The 19,570-nt window shown below is 48.8% G+C and overlaps 1 protein-coding gene across 7 annotated transcripts in view; it reads right to left on the reverse strand.

Moving 5' to 3' along the window:
* VAV2 (vav guanine nucleotide exchange factor 2) overlaps positions 1-19,570 on the reverse strand; it is a 96,725-nt gene that overhangs the window by 27,025 nt on the left and 50,130 nt on the right. For all 7 annotated transcript variants that reach the window (XR_011905522.1, XM_072352443.1, XM_072352441.1 and 4 more), the window contains exon 3: positions 9,141-9,199. Coding sequence is in view for 6 of the 7 variants with exons in the window: in XM_072352443.1 (XP_072208544.1) it covers positions 9,141-9,199 (59 nt within the window). In the remaining variant the exon portion in view is untranslated. The remainder of the gene's footprint in view (positions 1-9,140; positions 9,200-19,570) is intronic.

The following is a 19,570-nucleotide window of genomic DNA, read 5'->3' on the forward strand; positions in this document are numbered from 1 at the left end:
ATATACATTGCAAACACATTTGTTTTTATTGAAGCACCAGGACATTGTCTTGGCTGCTCCCCACAGGCAGTGCTGGCACAGCAGGACAAGGAGCAGGTGGTGAGGGGGGCATCACTGTGGGGCACCAGCTGAGCACTGCAATGAGGAGCTGCACTGCCCAGCAGCACCCCAGGCCTTGTACAAACAACCTGCTAGGAAATCAATCTGCATCCAGCAAATCTTCATAGAATCACAGAGGTTGGAAAAAACATATGAGACCATCAGGTCCAACCCCAACCCATCCCCACCATGCCCACTGACCATGCCCCCATGTGCTGCATCTACGTGTGCCTTGAATGCCTGCAGGGATGGTGATGGCCTTGATGGGATGGAGGTAACTTTAGAAAAGCACCACCAGCCATGAGAGCCACCAGGACCAGAACAAGGGAGTCCTTACAAATGCAGGGCTCCCTCATGTTAGCAACACTGCAACAGCTGAAAGAAGCTAAAACCTTGGGGGGATAGAGAAAGGACACCAGAAGGGCAAAAGGAAGGAGAGGGGGGAAATAGATTAAAAAGAGAAAGGGAGAGGAGTGCAGGGAAAAGCAAGAATTCCTTGGCTCGTTCTGAAGTAATAATCAAATAACATACTAAGGAGATGAAAAATATTGCTTTAATTAAAGGCAATGTATTATTGCTGGCATGAGGCCCTGGCTCTATGGGGCTGGATGCACCTTGTGACATCGGCTGCATGTGAACCTCCTGCTGCCCCCACACGTGCCCTTCTCCCCTGCCCTCCCACCTTCCATTTCACCATAGATCACCTCTCCTGAAAGATTTAATACACAGCCTGACCAGCCCCTGAATCTGCTGGGTGGGAATCCAGCCTCTAGCATGAATTTGCCTTGCATTGGTGAGCAAGCTGTCTCCAACCAGGCTCAGGTGCCAGGGCAAGGATGGGGAAGAGCAATGAGGCCAAGAGATGGGGCTGTGCCATTTGGGATTACCCCAACCCTCAGCACCAACTGCAGCACCCACACAGCCCAGGAGGAGAGAAGAAACCAAAGGCAACCTCTGCTCAAACACCTCTGCTTAAAGCAAAAGCAAGAATCCATCATGAGGCACGACCTACTTTCTTCTAAATGCATGTTTTGCTTTTCATCCCTATTTCCTTCTCCTGCACTCACCACGGCAGAACTAAAGTTAAAGAGCTATAAAGAATAGCAAAATCACAGCACCATAAAGCTGGGATGGAGGTGTAATCAGGTGCTGTGATAAAACCCCCTCATGTAAGGTATGGAGGCAGCAAAGAGGAAAACATTTCCTAATGAGAGTTTCTGGGTGATGGCAGCTTTGCAAGGAGCTCTCACCTCGACCATGCACAGCAGAGTCAGTGTCAGTGCAGGAGAAGAATTAACAAACTGAATCTCTGCAATGTAATGGCTAGAGAGGGATGCTCAGAATGCAATTAGGAGGTCACAGCAAGGGGAGGATTACCATATGAACCATCTAAAACTCAGAGCTGAAGGATGGCTATTTGGAGGTTGCCTTGGGTTTGCACCTTGCTCTCCCCAGATGCCCATGCAAAAACCACGTGTGGTTCCAGTGATGCTCCCCCTGTTTGTGCCATGGCAGCAGAGCAATCACCTCCCCACTGTTCCTCACCTTTACCCCCAAACAGGGGAATCAGACCAGCTGCCCTCCTGCAGCCTCCAGCACCACCTAGGGACATCTCACTGGCTTCAGGCAGCTCTTGCCCACCTGCTCTTGATCACCAGGCCCAATATGCAATGGCACAATTTAATCTAGCCATGCTCATTAGGGCTGCTATTTAAAGACTCTCCCTATTTTTAGCTTATGTTGCTTTATATATTCACACATCCTCCAGCCATGAACTCCCAAGAGCTGCCATGCTATCTATGACCAGTCTGAGTGCTGTTATTGAACAAAAAGATAACAAAATAGCAAAAACATGGGAAATAAAGCACAAAGAGCTTACGATTCTCTACAAAATCCTTACAGACCCCTGGGTGTGCTACTCTCCATCAGCAGTATTGACCGCATTAGCTGGAAATGCCCAACAGTAATGAATAAAATACTTTGAGATCACTGAAAGCCAACAGTTTTGCAGAGATCCCAAATTGTTTAGGTTTGTTCGAAAACAAATCTCTCGTTTAGAATCATTATTTAAGCACTGGACTTTGTTTTCCAATCCATTACCGAAAAGCACCTGCTGAGCCATTTGTACTTCATGAATGAAGAGCAAAAACCCCAACGACACCCAACACTGCTGGAAAAGGCTCTTAATGACCATATCCCTCCCAGAGCAGAGCTCTTACAGGCGGAGCCTGCTGCATCTAACAGCATCATTTCCAGAGATCAAAGAAGAAAACACAAGGAGGATCGATGCGATGTGTTTGAGAGCCTTAAAGGGACATTAAGACAAAATGATTTGTCAGGGAGTTCATCTTGATGACAAGAACCAGCACAGCTGATCAGCGCTGACACCCCACTGCAGAGCATCCCTGTGATCTTACAAAGCATTTCTGGCACTATTCTGGGATGGAGAGCTCACACACAGGCACACCATGGAGCACCCTGGAAGTGCAAGGAAAGGCAGGAGGAGCAGCCCACGGGTGGAGAGCACTCCTGGGTGATAATCAATGCATATTTCAGGAGGTACCTCATGCACAAAGCACTCAGCTCAGGTCCATCCCACACTGCATCCTCACCCTTGGTTCCACTGCACAGCTCTGGCCATGGGGAAAGCAGAGGTCTGGGCTCTGCCTGCCCTCTCCCTCCTCTGAATTATTCAAGGATAATGAGGTAGGCTGCAGCTCTCCAACAGCAACAAGCAGGAAGATTTATTTATGAACATATCTCAGCATCTGGGTGCCTTGTCCTAGCAACCGAAGCCAGCTGTTCGCCTCTGGATGCCATCACAGAGGGTCATGGATGGGGCAGCTTTACACAGATGATTTTATACAGTAGCATCTTAGCTTCAAATCCATGTATGAGAGCAGGATGAACCCAGCACAACTAATCCTTTGTTTTCCCTCTCTCTCCATTCTGATTTCTGGAGGACAACACCAGCCCAGTGTCAGGGTGGCAAAATCCCACTCACAGCCCTCCCCTGGGACCCAATGGGCAGAGCTGTGAGGCCACATGCATCCTTAGCAAACACCCATGGGAAGTGGCCCAGCACTCACCAAGAGCTGGATGCCAGCATGCTAATCTTGTCCCATTTCCCCAAGCCCAATGATAGCACTTCAGTGCTTTAAAAAGGGTATGTGACACCCATGAAACCCGAGCTGCTCCCATCTGCTGCCCCTTCTGCAACGGATTTTGTAATAAATGAAAAGGGACAGAGCCTGAAGCTGCTACAAATGGGCTTCTCCAGCTCTGCTGGGATGGACAGAGCTGTGCTGAGTGCTTCTGGCATTTTCATGGCATGGTATCTACAACCAGCAAGGAGACAAGGAGTTGGATGCAATGATCCAATTGGATGCAGTGATCCAATCCAATCCAAAATCCTATGAACCATAATTAGGCCTCACAGTAACTCACAACCCCACGTCTGGATGTACAGATCCTCCAAACAATCCCTTTTGGAAGAAAACATCATAGCAAGTCAGAAACCCTAAAGAATCCTGTGACTGCACCAAGGTTTTAGACTTCAAGCTTTTGGCATTAGTTTCTGTGTTAAGTTAGCAGCTGGCCTCAGCTCCTCTAATTTTGGCCAAGTCTGACTCGTGGGTCCCACTGGCATGCCCTTGCACCATGTGCCATTTGCTTGAAGCTCATGGGTCGTGAGTAGAGCCTTCATCCCAAACATCCACCTCTCACCCATGTACAACGAGAAACCCTTCCAGAGAACAAAACTAGAAGTGCCCAGACCTCATCCGTAGGATCCCAGCAGCACCCCTTTCCTTACTAACATTTGCTCACCATCTGACACCCAAATGGATATCCCCAAGCTAACTAAGTACAAGTGCAGCCCTGCTCCAGAGCTCTGGGATGAGCACTGGCCACACACCATTTCAATTACAGATGGCTGTGTGTGCTACAGGTGATCCCTGCCACCCCCCCAGGGAACAGCAAGTCACTGAATCACCAATCATCCAGGTTGGAAAAGATCTCTAAGACCTCCAAGCCCAAACCCAATCCATCTTACTGTGCTCACCGCCATGCCCCTCAGTGCCACCTCTCCTCAGCTCTGTAACACCTTCAGGGCTGGTAATTCTAACACCTCCCAGTTCCCTGACCTCAGGACTGCCCCAGCACCAGGGGTCACTATTTGGCCATGAGCTCCGACAGGCTCAGGCTGACGCCCAGCATAACATTACATCAGCACAGCACTCACGGGGCCATCCAAAGAAAACCACGTGGCTTTGCAAGATGCTCGCGTGCAACTGGAAACACATCCATCGTGGACTTCAGTGGGGTTAGAGGGATGAAACCAGCATTACTCAGAGCTGCACCGAGGCGGTGGGAGCTGACCGTGTGACCCGAATTTCCCCAGCACTGCTCCCTGGGCACATCCCTGAGCTTTGCTTCCCATCTGTGAAATGGGATCAAACCCAGGGAGTGATTTTGGGGAAGTGCTGCAAGGCAGCTGAGAAGCACGCTATTAGCGCCCGTTAATAAAGCAGGGCGGAATCAATTCTCCCTGCAGAACGAAGCACATCGGAGCATACCAAAAGCTGCTGAATTTAATTAAACTCAAGCTATTGTGTTACATTACTCATCCCTGGAAAGAACAGCCTCGTGCCGTGCCAAATTTTAGACACGTCTCCTGGAATAAAAAAAAGAAAGAAAGAAAGAAAGAATGATGATTCGCTGTTATTTGTGGTCTGGAACTTGCAAAAGAAAAAATCTCCCAAGATTAATTCGGATAGAAATTCAGTGGGGAAGCAGCAAGTTTTATCATCAGATAACGCAAAGATGATGATTCTGCAGGAGAAGGGCTTCCAACACACGGCACAGCCCTCTGCGCGGTGCCCACGGGTTATAGCTGCACGCCCTGGGTTATCTTTAGCTCCAATCTGAACCAAATACTTCTGGAGACGACGAGACAAGAAAATAACAGCTCGTATCATTTGATGTTTCAACACGTTATCACTTGGTTTTGTTTTTTTTTGGTTCTGAATTCTCATGTCGCAGCGCTCCGCTCTAGAAAGCGGTGCCATTTCTTCATCACTTCAGCTCCACTTTGACAATGACAGATGGATGAAATCAAAAGGGGAATCCAGAGACATCTTTCCCATGGAGAAAATAGAAAACTCTGCAGGCTTACAGTGCAAGATGTCTCAGCGTGGCACGGGAACAGGAGTGCTGCAGTCCCCATCCCTGGAGGTGTTGTGGAACCATGGAGATGTGGTGCTGAGGGACATGGCCAGTGGGCATGGTGGGGTAAGTTGGGGTTTTTAGAGGTTTTCTCCTTCTTTAATAATTCCACAGTGCAGGGAGCCTGGTGGTTGCACAGCCTCCAATGGCAAGGAGCTGTGACACGGCAGCATGCTCCTGGTTTGGCTGCAAAGCAGAGCTGTGAGCTTCAGGACTGCACCTTCCTTACGCAGAGCTGCTGGTGGGGAGGGGGTGATGGAAGCTGCCTTTGCTTTTATTAACAGATGCTTATGGAGTGACCTCAGCATCCCCCCGACCTACAAAACGGCTGTGCAGAAAAACATCTCAATGACATTTTTCAGACTCTCTTAGGAGCAAGTCTGTGTGGATACATGCTTGCCAATGTAAATGTGCTGGAAGTGTTTTTAGCTGGCAAGGAGCTGCTTTTAGCCAAGGATCTTGCTTATCACCAAAGGAAGAAGCTTTGGTCACTCCTAATGCAGCCCTGAGGGTGTCAAAGGGAGCCATCCCAAGTCAACCCCATGACCGTAAGCCCTGTGCTCAAATCTCTGCAGCTCTGTGCTGGTGAGGACTGGGGGCAGCAAGGCAGCCATGCACCAGGAGCTCAGGACACGTATGGATGGCTTCTGACAGCTCAGGTAATGCAGGCGTGTGTTCCGGGGCTGTACCCCAGGCCCAGGAACAGAAGCAACCCTATGCATTTTCAAAGCATGGATCCCTTACACAGCTTTCTAAACCTGTTTTATAGCAACACTTGAAGTGTGCGCGATGGATACATAACAGCAGTAAAAAATATAATGGGTAGAGTGCAATTACAGCGAGTGCGCCAGCAATGAATAAAACAGTCCTTGTAAAAGCAGCTTTGCAGTAGAGCTCCTGCAACCACCTCCTCACTGCTCAATGACACTCAGGCCCTAATTGTTAGAGACTTTAATTGCTCACGTTTTCACACCCGGATGGATCCGCTCCTGCACTGAGCCTCCATCCCCAGGGGTGGGGAGCCCACAGCCCAGCCACCAGCAGCACAAAGCAACGCACCGGTCTGACAAACATGCCTTTGTCCCCCACCCCCAGGAGACCCCCAGCACCTGTGCAGAGCACACCACCATCCACTTCCCCCTCCTCATCCTCCCCATACGCAGCCACAGAGCAGAGCACAGCAGCACGACAAAGACAATGGCCCTTCCTCCTCCCCGTTTGCAAATGTCATAAAATCTGCTATATTAACTGCAGTGCCTTCTGAAGAAAGTCACTTAAAGGTTCAGTTCATATATAAAGGACTTACTCAGATTAAGGACCTCAGTAAAAGGCCTTTGAACACGCTGACTCCTTCCTGTTCTCAGATGGCTTCAACCGCGCGCATTACAAATGCATGCAGGCAGCAGGAGCCAATATTCCTTCACCTCCTGCTTTGCTTGCAGAACTTTGCTTCCAGGAAAAACACATCTTGGGGAGATGACAAAACATTGCCCTCTGCTCATGCTGAGCCCGGGGAGCTCGTCAGCACCAGGTGTGTGACCTGAGCACCTGGGTGCTCCTGAGCAGTGGGAACAACTGGGCTGCAGCAGGAAGGCCGAGGGAAAAGCTGTTAGAAGCACATCTTGGGGTATTTATGGGGAACTGCAGCAAGAAGTTCTGTACATGAATAGGGAACAAATATATGCTCACAGGGAAACCTCTGCACAATATCCCTCCAAGAATGCACTGTTCCTGTCTGCTACAAAGGTCCTCACACTGAACTTGGGATTCAGTGCCAGCCACCATAAGAAACAAGGTAGTAGAATCCATGGGCTGCAAGGCAGGTGTGGGCTGCAGCCACACCATGGTGCTCAGCCCAATACCCTGCATGCAGTGCACTGCACTCCAGATTGCTGCTTGCCACATCTGGCTGCCTGCACCTCGTTCCTTGGAAGAAGCACTTTGTCATCTCCATGTTGCTACCCTGAGAGCTATCTGATTTACTCTGCGAAACAGGGTTTTCTCTGGCAAGGTTCATGAATCCAGATATTATTAGACAGAATGACTATTATTTTCCTTTTTCACTGAATAGCACAGAAGATTGATTTTTATTTTCCTACCCTGCATGCCATGAAATCTATTTAAGGGGAAGTGATAAGGCTGGGGATTTATTTCATTCTTCATCTCCGCAATCCTGAATTCCTGCCCCTAAAATACAGATCCATGTCCATGCTTTAGGGCTGAAGACCACACGGTCCATATACCAGCCTAATTGCACTGGATTTGCCATGTTCTTTGAGCACCATGCCTAAGCCAACAAGATTTTTCCCATTTATTCCAATGGCATCATGTTCCCAAGGTTGGGGACCCTGTGGGCAGTCCTTTTGGGGGCTGGAGCTGCTGCTCTTATCAATCTTATTCATCTGTGATTAGCTCATCAATGGGCTTTCTAAGAAATCATCTCAGAAAGGAAAAAGCCCACAGCAATGGGCAGAATGAGGGCTCCCACACTGCAGGGATGGGAAGGAACAGCCCAGTGGGGGATTTTCATGCGATGGCGTTTTCTGTTCTGACAGTAGAGCAGAGGAGCAGGGTTAATTCGCAGGGAAAACAGAGTTATATGCAAAGCCCCACTAAGCCTTGTGCTATTCTTGTGTAATTATGGCACCAGAGGCTTCTGAGATAAGGGACTGGGGCAGGAACTGTAAATGCTGTAAAGATGAATGAGAAAAATCAGCACATTCACAATAGACACCTCACAGCCTGCACACTGCCCTGCATCCAGCACCAGGGCTGCCCCTAACAGCAAACAGCCCCTAACTCACAGCATGCCTCTATTCCTCAACCTCTGTTCCCCTCATTCCGGGTGGGATCTGTCAGATCTGTGCTTAACAGATGGGAAGACTCAGAGTTTGTTTTACACGTGAGAAGCTGTTCCCCCTCAGGCGATATCAGCAGAGGGAAAATAACACGTGATGCTAAGGAAACAAACTCCAGTGGGGAAAAGCGTGGTGTGGGGTGGTTGGCATGGGCTGGGAGTAAAAAGGGGGGTGAGGGCTGGATGTGGCCCCACATCTGGCTATTTGCTGCCGCAGTAATGCTGTGCTGCACCCTAAGCAGAACAGCAGCATGACAAGCTCGGTGGTAAGAGCAAGTGTTCTACACAGCTTGGTGCGAGGGGAGGGAAAAGATCCCTGATAAAAGAGGGAAAAAAGGTTCACGAGGCTGAGGACTCTTCCCAGTTAAATCTCTTCCTAATGAGAAGATGTTTCCAGCTTTGTAACATAAACGCACACAAACAAGGAAATCGATGGCAATCAATTTGCAGCGGACTGAACGGAGATGCAGGTCATGGCTCTGCACAGCAAGGCTGGCTGCCTTTTGGAACTCCTCCTCCCTGATTCCCTCCACGAGCAGCCCCAGCAGCAGGGCAGCTCTGCCTGCAGCACTTATCAGCCCTGCTGCACACACAGCAACAGGTGCCTTTCCCAAAGGCTGAATGGCATTGCCCACCTGCAGGGCACTAGGAGCCCATTTGGTCTGCAAGGCAGCAGTCCTGAGCAAAGCCTCCATGGAAAGGAGCTGCACCCCACCCTGCTCCCTCCCCAGCTCTGACTCACGGCTTCTCCACTTGTTATTTTTGTAAGCCATTCCTGAACAGCTGGCAAGGTGCTTTTACCCTGCCTATGTCCCAACGGCATCCTTGATGTCTGCTTAACACTGATTTATCCCAGTCATACTAATGCTTCCAGAGAACCCGGTGTGATTAAACACTATGAGTCTGTGCAGGGAGAGGTAGAAACAATATTTAAGGCGCCGTATCAAAAGGATCTTACCTAATTCCTTTGGTTTGAGCAATAGTGTGGAAGGAGAGTCTGGATACTGCAGAGATCACCTGGAAATGAGAAAGAAAAATCCTTATTGAAGACAGAGGACAGTTTGGTGAACACCTTCTGCTCTTACAGCCACCCAGTGGTGGATGTGCTCCACTCCTCAGTGTGTCACAGCACAGATTCGGGTGGGCACAAGCCAACACTGCCTCTGCTTTTACCTCTGAGCACAAAAGACATCCAGCCTTCAGCTATACAGATACCATGCAACAGCATCGCCTCAGGAAACCCCATCCTGCAGCTCATAGAATAGATTCATAGCATCATTAAAGTCGGCAGAGACCTCTAAGATCATCCAGTCCAATTATCAGCCCATCTCTACCATGCCAGATCTGCTGCATTAGGGTTCGTATAACACAGAGTAGCACTGGATAAATATGTATTTCAATGTATTTTACATCATATTTTATTTCTAAAGTCTTGTCACCCCTTCTATCTCTTTCCACTGAGATGACATTATTAAGGCAAACCTTCCAATGCTGAAAGACTTCAACTATTACTCCAATAACAATGAACCTTTAGTCTGTCAGGGATGAGTGCAGTCCACTGCCTTCTTCTAGAAATCAACTAGAATGGCTTCAGCCTGAAATACATCCATTGGCATTGCCATCAAGAACAGTAAGGCCATGAGCTGGTTCTGAGAACTCTCTTTTATCTGATGCAAGCTCCTCTTTTAATTGCTACGTAGAATTTTAAGTGAAGAAAAACAAAGAACTTTCAGTCCTGTACACAACTAAACCATGTCTTACCCTTGCTCCTATTTGCCATTTATCAAAGCCAGAATGAAAAGACAAACCTATTATTTCTGTAATGGTTTCCTGCCCAGTGGAATGAACAGAGATGTGTGACTGGGACACAGACAAAGGGCTGCAGAATGGGTTCCTGCTACCCCCAGCCCCACTGCTCCCCGTTGGGTAAAAAGCCCATTGGGTTGGGAACATGAGGAGTTGTCCTGCACTTGGCAGTGCTCTGAGGAGACCTCCTGGCTTTGCACAAAGGAGCTGCCACACTTTGGCCTTTCCCAGCTGACTTTCACTTGGAGAAGTGAGATGCTGAATTATTCAATAAGGCAAATGAGGCTGTGAATGTTAAAACTTGGCCAATAAAACATTATCAAGGGGCATCCGGCACCGAAAGGAACTGCAGAGCAAGAAGAGATTCTCCTCTCACCTCAGAGCCTTTACTGTCCACTGTGCAATGCTTCTAATGGGGCGTTAACGAAGCATCCTTATTTGTTTCTTATTTTAATAAGATGTTACCCCCAACAGTTCCCTCTAATCAAGAGGGCATGGATAAGGGAGTTTTTTTAATTAGACAAAGCATCATTTTTGCCGTGGCTATCAAGAGCCTATTTTGGCCTACTTCTCACTCTTTGGAGATCGTTTGGATAGCAATCACAGCACCATCCCTGTTGGGCTGGTTTTCACAGCGATGCCCTGCAGCCACTGATGGGGGACTACGAACACTGAGCAACAAGAAGAGAAAGCATAAAATTCCTCACTTTACTGTATTATAACAAAAAAAAGGAACACAGGCAAAAGCTTCTCACTTCTGGAAAAGGTGCTCCAACCATGTGCCCTGCTGCCAGCAAGCTGCAGGCTCCAGCTGGTGAGATTCCCACCTCTGCTTTGGGCAAGCACTGAACCAGCTACCATCTCCTAACAGTTCTTGATCCCCAAATTATCAGCAACTTTGAAGACCTCAGTGCCCATTTGACCACATCCCTCTGCACCTTCTAACATCACCAGTTTGGGAGAGGAGGTGGAACTGAACTCATTAGTGCCTTTGGGCTCACTGTGGCAGCCCAGAGGCACTGCATTGTGCCTGCTGCTTATGAACAGTCCCAGGGAAGTCCCAGTCTCCTCTGCAGTCTATTATTAGCCTTGCACAGCACAAAAATCAGTGTGTGAATCAGACAGCTACACTGAGGGTTTGACTTCCAGGGAAATGTAAGAGAAAAGCACACTCTTCTCTACACCCATGCTTCTTGCTTTGTTGTTTCATGAAAAGCCCCAGTCTGGAGCATCCCTGCACATCAAAATCCAGCACCTGGCTCCAGCAATGAGCTCAGGTACAAAACAAAGCAACCCACTTTCCAAGAGGGATGGGGTACAGCGAGCCTCCACAAAGCCTGGCAGCTCCAAAAACACAGCTGAGCAGAGCTGGGTTGACACCAAGGAGGGCTCTCCCAGTACAGCTCCTGCAGGATAGAGTGGGGAGCAACAGCTCCATCAGCCCCCAACCCAGGCAGCACTAAGCACAGTTTGAGGAGCAGTAATCCTCTCAGTTTCAACAGGATTAAACAACATTCAGAAAAGTAAGTAAATCCTGAACTGTTTGCTAAACCGTGTCTCATTTTTCCCATTAAGGAGCTTCTTATTTGCTAAGAAACACTGTAATACTTCCTGCCCCTCCTTGCTATCATTTTCTATGAGGCGAGGCAGGAACTGCTCCATTACACATCCATGCAGCAGTTGGCACGAGGGGTCTGTGATCTCAACTGAGGCTTAGCTGCTCCTAGGACACATTAGCACAGCTAATACAGATATAACACTAAGTGGAATTACACTTCCCTGTAACACTCACCTCCCTTTTCTTTCAAGGCAGCCTAGAAGTGCAGCAGCCTTGCTTCCCATCATACCCAAGAAACCATTTTCCATCAGTTCCCTGATGACTGATGGCCATTATTCCATAAGTTCTGAGCTTTTGGGAATCCCCCCCTATCACCCATTGCTCAACAGCTGAGAACTGAGGCTGCACCATCCTGGTGCCCCAAGCAATTGCTTCCAAAGGTGCAGACCCCTTGGATTGCTCTCAGAGGTGCTATGAGTTGTCCTCAACAGGTTGGGCAGCCTTGGGAAAGCCCTGAGCCCAGAATTGGGGGAGGGAGGGTTTGCAGAGTCATTTGTACACCCTGTTCAGTTAAAGCATGCCTATATACACATGTTTGTCTTCTGGGGGGAGCTGTGAGCTTAAATATGGTCATCTGCAGATTCTTCATCCATCTCTCAGTGCTACATCCTCCAAGAAAACTGGACTCAGTGCACACACGTAAGCTGACAAGGAGACACCCAATGGAGCTGCAGAGCAGCTGCACCCACGGGCTGCTCCCAAAGCTGACCTGTAAGGGCTGGCTGGGAAATTCCTGCTGGTTTCACCTCTCAGGGCGAGGACGCTCTTTGCATTCCTGACATTCCAGTTCCCTTTGTGCTTTCTGCCACGAGCTAAATCAAACAGCCTTACTGCTCCTTTCCCTATGGTATGCTCCTTTCCCAATGGTATGCTGCGTGCCACAAGGTCATTGCTGTGACCCAACAATGGGAGAAGGAGAGCCATGCACACCCCAGCAGGGGAAACCAACCAAAGGTTCCATCCACACTTCTGAAACAAAACCAAGCTGCAAAATGGGATTTAAAACATATTGGTCACTTTGCAAGAATCCTGGCGGAGCAAGAAAACAAGATTTCTGGAAGCAAAATAAAAACCCAAACCCAACCAACAACAGAACCTTCACACCACAAGAAACCCACTAATTTGCATCTTCATTATTGACAATGCTTTCTTTTAGGAATGATGGGGTTTTAAAATAAACGACAAGAGAAAATAAATAAATCATCATGCATAGCACTCTTCTATTTCCTCCAGCATTGTTTATTTCCAGCAGTACCACTGTGCATCTAGGAAACTAAAATAAACTCTCTCATTATTTGCAAAAACAAACCGAGCCAGCTGGGCTGGAGCAAGCTTTGCATAGGGAAGCTCCCAGTCTTGCTGTGCCCAGAGCTGGCTGCAGGGGCTGTGTCTTGTGCTGAGCCCTGGCCAGGTCCTGTGCATCCCAAACAACCCAGTGTTTGCTACTGAGCAAACCAGAAGCTCTGCACAGCATCCATAAGCTCGGGCAGGGAGCCTGGTGTTGTCACACCTGCACAGATGGTGCTCAGGGGGAAGGTAAAATCAGAGTCTGAAATTTTATAGGTTGATTTTGGGATTGGTTGGTATCTAAAGTCATAAAGGGCAAAATAAATCCTCAGAGCAAATCCTCTGCCTACGAGTGGGAAGGAACCAGATCACAGATCAGGACAAGGGTAAATTGGTTCTGAGTTGGGTGATGGTATCCAACAGGAACAACACTGATGTGAGGAGCTGCAGGGAAATGGCCACTGAAACAAAAGCAGCCATGAGAGCGCAATGAAGGGCAAGGTGCATGTGTCCAGGTGGCTCCAGTTTGCAGGGGAGAAGCAGGAGCCACAGCTAAGGCAGGACAGTGGCAAATTAAAGTGCCAAAGCAATACTATCCATCACTTGCTTTTTGCATGAGCCTCTCTCATTACCAACACCTTGGTAACCCAGTGCCAAGCCCTGCAGAGCTGCTTGTCACCAGTGCAGCCAAGCTATGGAGCGTGTGAGCCAGCCTAAAATGCACAGAACATAACCAGCTGACTGCGGATCCATCATTCATGCTGTGTGTGCTATTGCATAATGCCTGTAAGGCCCTGCAGCACGTGCACAGCAAGCAGAGACAACATCAAACCTACAGCTGATGTGCAGCCACATCCCCAGACACTGCACAGCTGAGGCTGCTGCCTCTCAAGCATCCCACAGCTGTTGCAGGGAATTCCTCAAACCAACAAGGCTGGGCTGGCTTTGCTGAAATATCTCGTTCCTATTTGAGGCTGGTAATGAAATCTTTGCCCTCACCTCAGCAAATGGGTCAGGATTGAAAAGTATTGAAAAGTGAGTTTAGCTGGAGTGGTCCTGTGTGAAGCCAGGAGCTGATCCTTATGGGTCCCTTTCAACCTGGGGTATTCTATGATTCTATTTCACTGGATTCCTCTGCATTAATTCCCAGCACTATCAGTGGATTACACTGCATTGGGTTTCTCACACGTCAAGTGAATTCAAGAGGAGCCCAGGCAATAGCAGCAATAAGCTTTGATTCGCATGCCAGGGATGCAAACACCATGAGCCTCGTGGGTCCAGACTGCTGGTTGGGCATCCAGTTTGCAAAGTGAAGGCAGAAAGATCAGGTAAAAGCTGGATTTTGCTTCTAATATTCAACAAGGAAGGCTGGACATGCATCACTCCTTATTTTGCTAAAGGGATTCTTGGCCTCAGGACTAGCAAAGGGTTAAGATAATCTGAAATGAGCATCTGACACAGATTGTCCCCAAGACCTCTTAGCCACAGCCCAGAGCGCCCATGTCAGGCTGCATTATGGTCACAGTGACAAACAATTACACCTCTCAAGATAATGAGGTTAAGCCCTCTAACAAGAGCACACTGTCAGAGTTGCGCTTTCCAGACGAGAGCATCTTTACCCAAACCAAAAACTCTGAGAAAGCATGAAGGGCACACACCAAAGGCTGAGGTTGGTTCACCTCACACCCAGGTCTTCAATAGGGGGAAAGGAGCAGCGTGGCTGCAGGAGCACCCACAGAACCCAATGGTGCTGGAATGCTTCCCTTCGGCACCCCAACCTGTGGTCCCAATCTGTGGGCTCTGCAGCTCTGGAGCACTGTGCATGAAGGCCATTAGTGGTGATGGGCTACGCAGAGCTCTGCTGCCATCATGCCATATTTGCTTGGCTGCTCCTTTTTAAAAAAGGTTATTAAACCCAGCGTTATGCTGCATTAAACCCATGATTTGGACGCATTAAGTGTTGGGGATGCAAACACGCCTTCACTGAAGGGACTGGCAAAAGCTGATTTGCAGCAGGAACAGCTCTTGTATCATTTTAACACCCTTATTTTGAGCAATCTGGGGCTGGCATATTTTCTGCTATTATTCAGCCTTGCAACAGTGGGCAGCAATTGCAAAAACAACAATATCCCCTGACAGGGAGGAGAGAAGGGTAATCAGGTGGACTTAGAGCTAACAGCACTGCACCACATCATCATAAACTCGTCAGACATGCACATACATCCTCTCCCATATTTAAGGCACCAATCTGTCTTTCCCTGTCACAAAGCATTGGATGGAACACATCCAATTGTAACTCAGTGCCCCATCCCTAAGCACTGAGGTCTTTGCCATGAGGAGGCATCTGAGCTCCTCAGTTCCTTCTTCAACTTGGATGTCCCCATCCCATAGCCAGGTCCAACATGGAGCAGGTCTCTCACCTCCCTGAGACAAAAGCAAAAGGCAAAAGAGGGCAAGTGCAAGGCAGCCTGATATAGAGGAGCCTTACTACGAGTGGAGCTGTGCCTGGATGCACCGTGCAGCTCCCACACTGCTCCCAGGCACAGAAATTAATGCCCTGAAACCAACGCTGCTTTCTTTATGCTGGCAAGTTCCTCTAACACAACAGCAATAAATACTTATTCTGCTGCTTAATGGCCTCTCCTCTCCGACACGGATGCTGAGTCTCTGTCTCATCCACTTACTTCTGCTATCACTATCTGATAGCCTGGCAGTGAGTGAGGTGAGGAGCTTACTTTGATGGGACTTTAAAGGACTAGAGGAAAATAAATGCAGGCAATTGAGGAAGGGAGCTAACACCAAAGCCACCAAACACTGAGGCCGTACCTCCAGAGTGGGAATACAGGAGATTTCCTACTGGGAATGGGTGGAATGATAGCCATGGCAGCAATCTATGGGCATCTCAGCACTGCTGGGAGCTCTCATGCACATCAATGTGACCCCAATGCTGAGTGCTCAGAGGAAGGCCCTGAAATTAATTACACATCCACCTGACAGCATCTCCACCACTTCTACCAGGCTGAGTTTGACCCCATCAATTTGCAAGTGATCATAAATGAGACAGCTGTTTAACATGAGCACGAGAGAAGGAGGGAAATCAAAAAGTCTTGATATCTCAAAAGTTATTGATGGGAAAAGCTTGTTATCAGCTCCAAGTGCTGACTTGGGAATGAGTCATTAGGATGTGTCCCAGCTGCAGGGTGTAAGGTAGCAGCAGCCACTCTCACATTTCCACATGATATGGAACAGCATTAATTAAACAGGAAGCTGAACTGCCTTAGTCCTGGTACGCAGCAGTGCATGGGGACAGCTGTGTCACCCCCCCTCGCTGCTGCCCAGCACCACGAGCCCTCACTTTTTGAGTGATCCCACTGTACCAGGATACACTTCGCCTTTGCGATCCAGGAAGCTCCAGCCACATTCTGCTTTTCTTAGAGCAATAATGGGATAAATTTGGGCAATGGGAGCGAGAGGGAAGGAGAAATGAAAGGTGTAGATGTGATTTTAGCATCCTCCTCATAGCTGCCCAGAGACAAGGAGGGTTCCCAGAGATGCTTGAGCACAAGGCAGCCTGAGATGCAGGGCTGCTTCCTGGGAGCCCAAGCACAACTGCTAAACTGCCTCTAAGAAAAACACAGAGGGTTCATTTGCATTGCTTTGTAATAGTTAGAAAAGCGGGCTATAAAAGTACATCCTTGGGGAAACAAAGCTAATGAAGCCAGGGAACTGTGCTCTCCTGGAAATTAGAAGGGAGAAAGAAAAACCCAAATGGCTGAGGCAGGAACTTGGTTGAATTTCCTGGAGCTGCTGCCAAGGTAATGCCCAGCTCCGTGCCTGGCCAAGCCAGCTCCTTCCCTCTGCCCCAATTAGCAATGCAGCAGATCTGTAATTAACCTGGAAGGATGCCGAGCACTCAGCACGGGATGGAGCAGCAGCACGCTGGGTGATAGGCACAGTCTGACCTCAAAAGCAAGGAAGAGGCAATCAATCAGCCTTTAAAATAGGTAAAGAATTGCTGGCCAGGTTTGTAGGGCTGGGCAGGGAGAAAGGACAGCCCTTTATCTCTCCAAATCCAAAGGAGCTGCCTTGGGATGCCCCTGCCCTGCATGGCTGCAGGCCTATGATGCTCTGCAAGGGGTAAATAGCTGCATTTCCACTCCGCTTCCCTCTCCCTTTGAGAAGAAGGGACAAACAGGTGGGAAGCTTTTAAAAGATTCAGCTCAAGCACAGGAGGAGGTGGAACAGTGTCTGGTTAGCTCCTTGCAAACCAGCAGAGATCCTGCTGAAAGCACTCAAACCTGCTTGGCACTTCGCCCTTTGTGCCTAAAGAGCAAGAACACAGGAGGAAGGAAAAAAGCCTTAGATGCTAATTAGCTTAAACACTGTAAATACATCCGCAGAGGCAGGCTGCAAAGCCCTGAGCACAATGGCTGATGTCACCAAACAGAGCTCAGCTTGCATCGCCCTGAGCTGCCACGCAGCACCAAGCCACCAACAAAGAGGCATTGTGCCAAGCTGTACAAGCACGTGGAAGGAAACACCAGCAGCAACACTGCCACGCAAGGAATGCTGCCAGCTAACTGCTGCCTCTGTAACTCCAGGCGGCCAAAAAGCTGCCCTGCATCTCCATTGGCTCTGGAGTATCCCAGCAGAGCATCTCAGTGGTGCCCCCAAGGCTGGAGCCCACCTTGTGCCAAGCAGGGTGCTTGGAATCATCTCCCTTTATGCTCTGTAACTCACAATGCCCAACATCATGCATCCCCCATCCCCAGCACTGATTGGATTTGTCAGAACAGATGGAAAAAGCATTGAGTTCAATGCCAAGCAGGGATATCCCAACCTGCTTCCAAGAAACTGGCTTAGGTTGCATTAGGTTTAATCCCCCTCAATGAAGGCATTCCCAACAAAGCTGCTTAAAGTCATAGAAACATTAAGGTTGGAAAAGACCACCAAGAACATCAAGCCAACATCCAATCCACATCGTGTCCACTGACGATGTTCCTCAGTGTCCATTGGAGTTGATGGACCCTTGGGTTGCTCCAAGCTTCCCAAACAGGACACACTCACCTGGATAAAACACTGTCATTCCTACAGCTGAAAGCCAAAGACTGCACTTCCAGCACCTCAAAACCCAAAGCAACATCAGGCAGAAACAACTAAGACATAAAGAACAGCAGAACAGGAGACCTTCATTTCATTCACTCCAAGCTTCTTTCATCCTCCAGAAGCGACAAACACCTTGCAAACTTTGGATTTTTACTGTTATTATCATCTGATTTGCCAAGTGAAATCCCCCCAGAACTATACACACAGCTCTGTGCCCATTGCCTCACCTGGAGAACAGCTGCCAGCACCACTGCAAAAGGAGCCATGCACACCAACAGAGCAAACAAGGTCCTCCCAACCAGCTCAGTGCTCCTTAGGAAGAGCACACTGAGTTTCCTCCTCCCCCCCCAATGAACAATTAACCACAAACATCAGCAGAGGTCTCCCATCACAGGGCACAGCTCAGAGCAGCCTCCCACGCTCTCCTGTGCTCCATGCAGAGCAGCTTCCATGCCTCAGGCGCAGAGCATCACAGAGCAGCCCAGAGGGGAGCATTCACTGCCTGCACTGTGGGATGCTGATACCATTCTGTCAGTGAACGTGTTTGTGCCTGCAGAAAGGCAGGAGCTCTGTGCTGATGAGGAAATAGAGCACAAGGCTGCTTCCCAGAGACACCAATAATCAGAAGCTACGTCCCCTGCTTGTACTGTAACGGTGCGTAAATGTGCCTGTAAAGAGCTTTGATTTGATGGGATCGGTTAAATTCAGTCTCTTCTCTATACAGACACTGCATTTACTGCTATGTGGGTGCCTGAAACGGTGCTGCAAACTGGTTTAGAAAGGAATGGCAGTAAAACATGTCTGAAACATTGGCTCCCTCGGCGGGACGTGTACAGCCACAGCTCACAAATTACAGGGTGGAAGGGGAGCAGGGTGGATTTGCACAGCCGCTGCTGTATGGAGGGTGAGACAAGATGATCTAAGGGTCCCTTCAGACCTAATGAATCCATACAGCTGTTAAAAAAAGATAAATAAGAAAAAAAAAAAAAAGAATATCAAAGATGAGATCTTGGCTGCCTCCAAGAAAAGGAATGAAAGATTCACTCAGAGAGTGGGGATGCACTGGAACAGGTTGCCCAAGGAGGCTGTGGATGCCCCGTCCCTGCAGGCATTCAAGGCCAGGCTGGATGTGGCTCTGGGCAGCCTGGGCTGCTGGCTGGCGACCCTGCACATAGCAGGGGGTTGGGACTGGATGAGCATTGTGAGCCTTTGCAACCCAGGCCATTCTATGATAAAATTCATTCTATGATTCAGGCACGACTCTTACTGGCAGCGATTTAAGGGGTGCAAGGAGCAATGACTAAGAGGCTCAGGGTGCCCAATTGGATGCACCAGCACCAGCTCGGCTCAACGCAGCACAGAAAGCAAAGGAAAGGCAACGGGTACCCAGACAGAGGAGTTCCCATTCTGGGAGAGCTTCGTCAGCTGCGTGTTGATGCAGTGCGACTCTGAAAGTGTCAGCAGCTGTTTATCCGTCGCTAAAACGCGTGTGTTTAAAAATTAATAAGAACAGATTGAGCAAATGCGGAGCCAACGGGAACCAGAAGCTTCGGTGAGTTTTCGAGGCGTAA

Source organism: Excalfactoria chinensis, chromosome 18, assembly GCF_039878825.1.
Source record: "Excalfactoria chinensis isolate bCotChi1 chromosome 18, bCotChi1.hap2, whole genome shotgun sequence".
NCBI lineage: Eukaryota > Metazoa > Chordata > Aves > Galliformes > Phasianidae > Excalfactoria > Excalfactoria chinensis.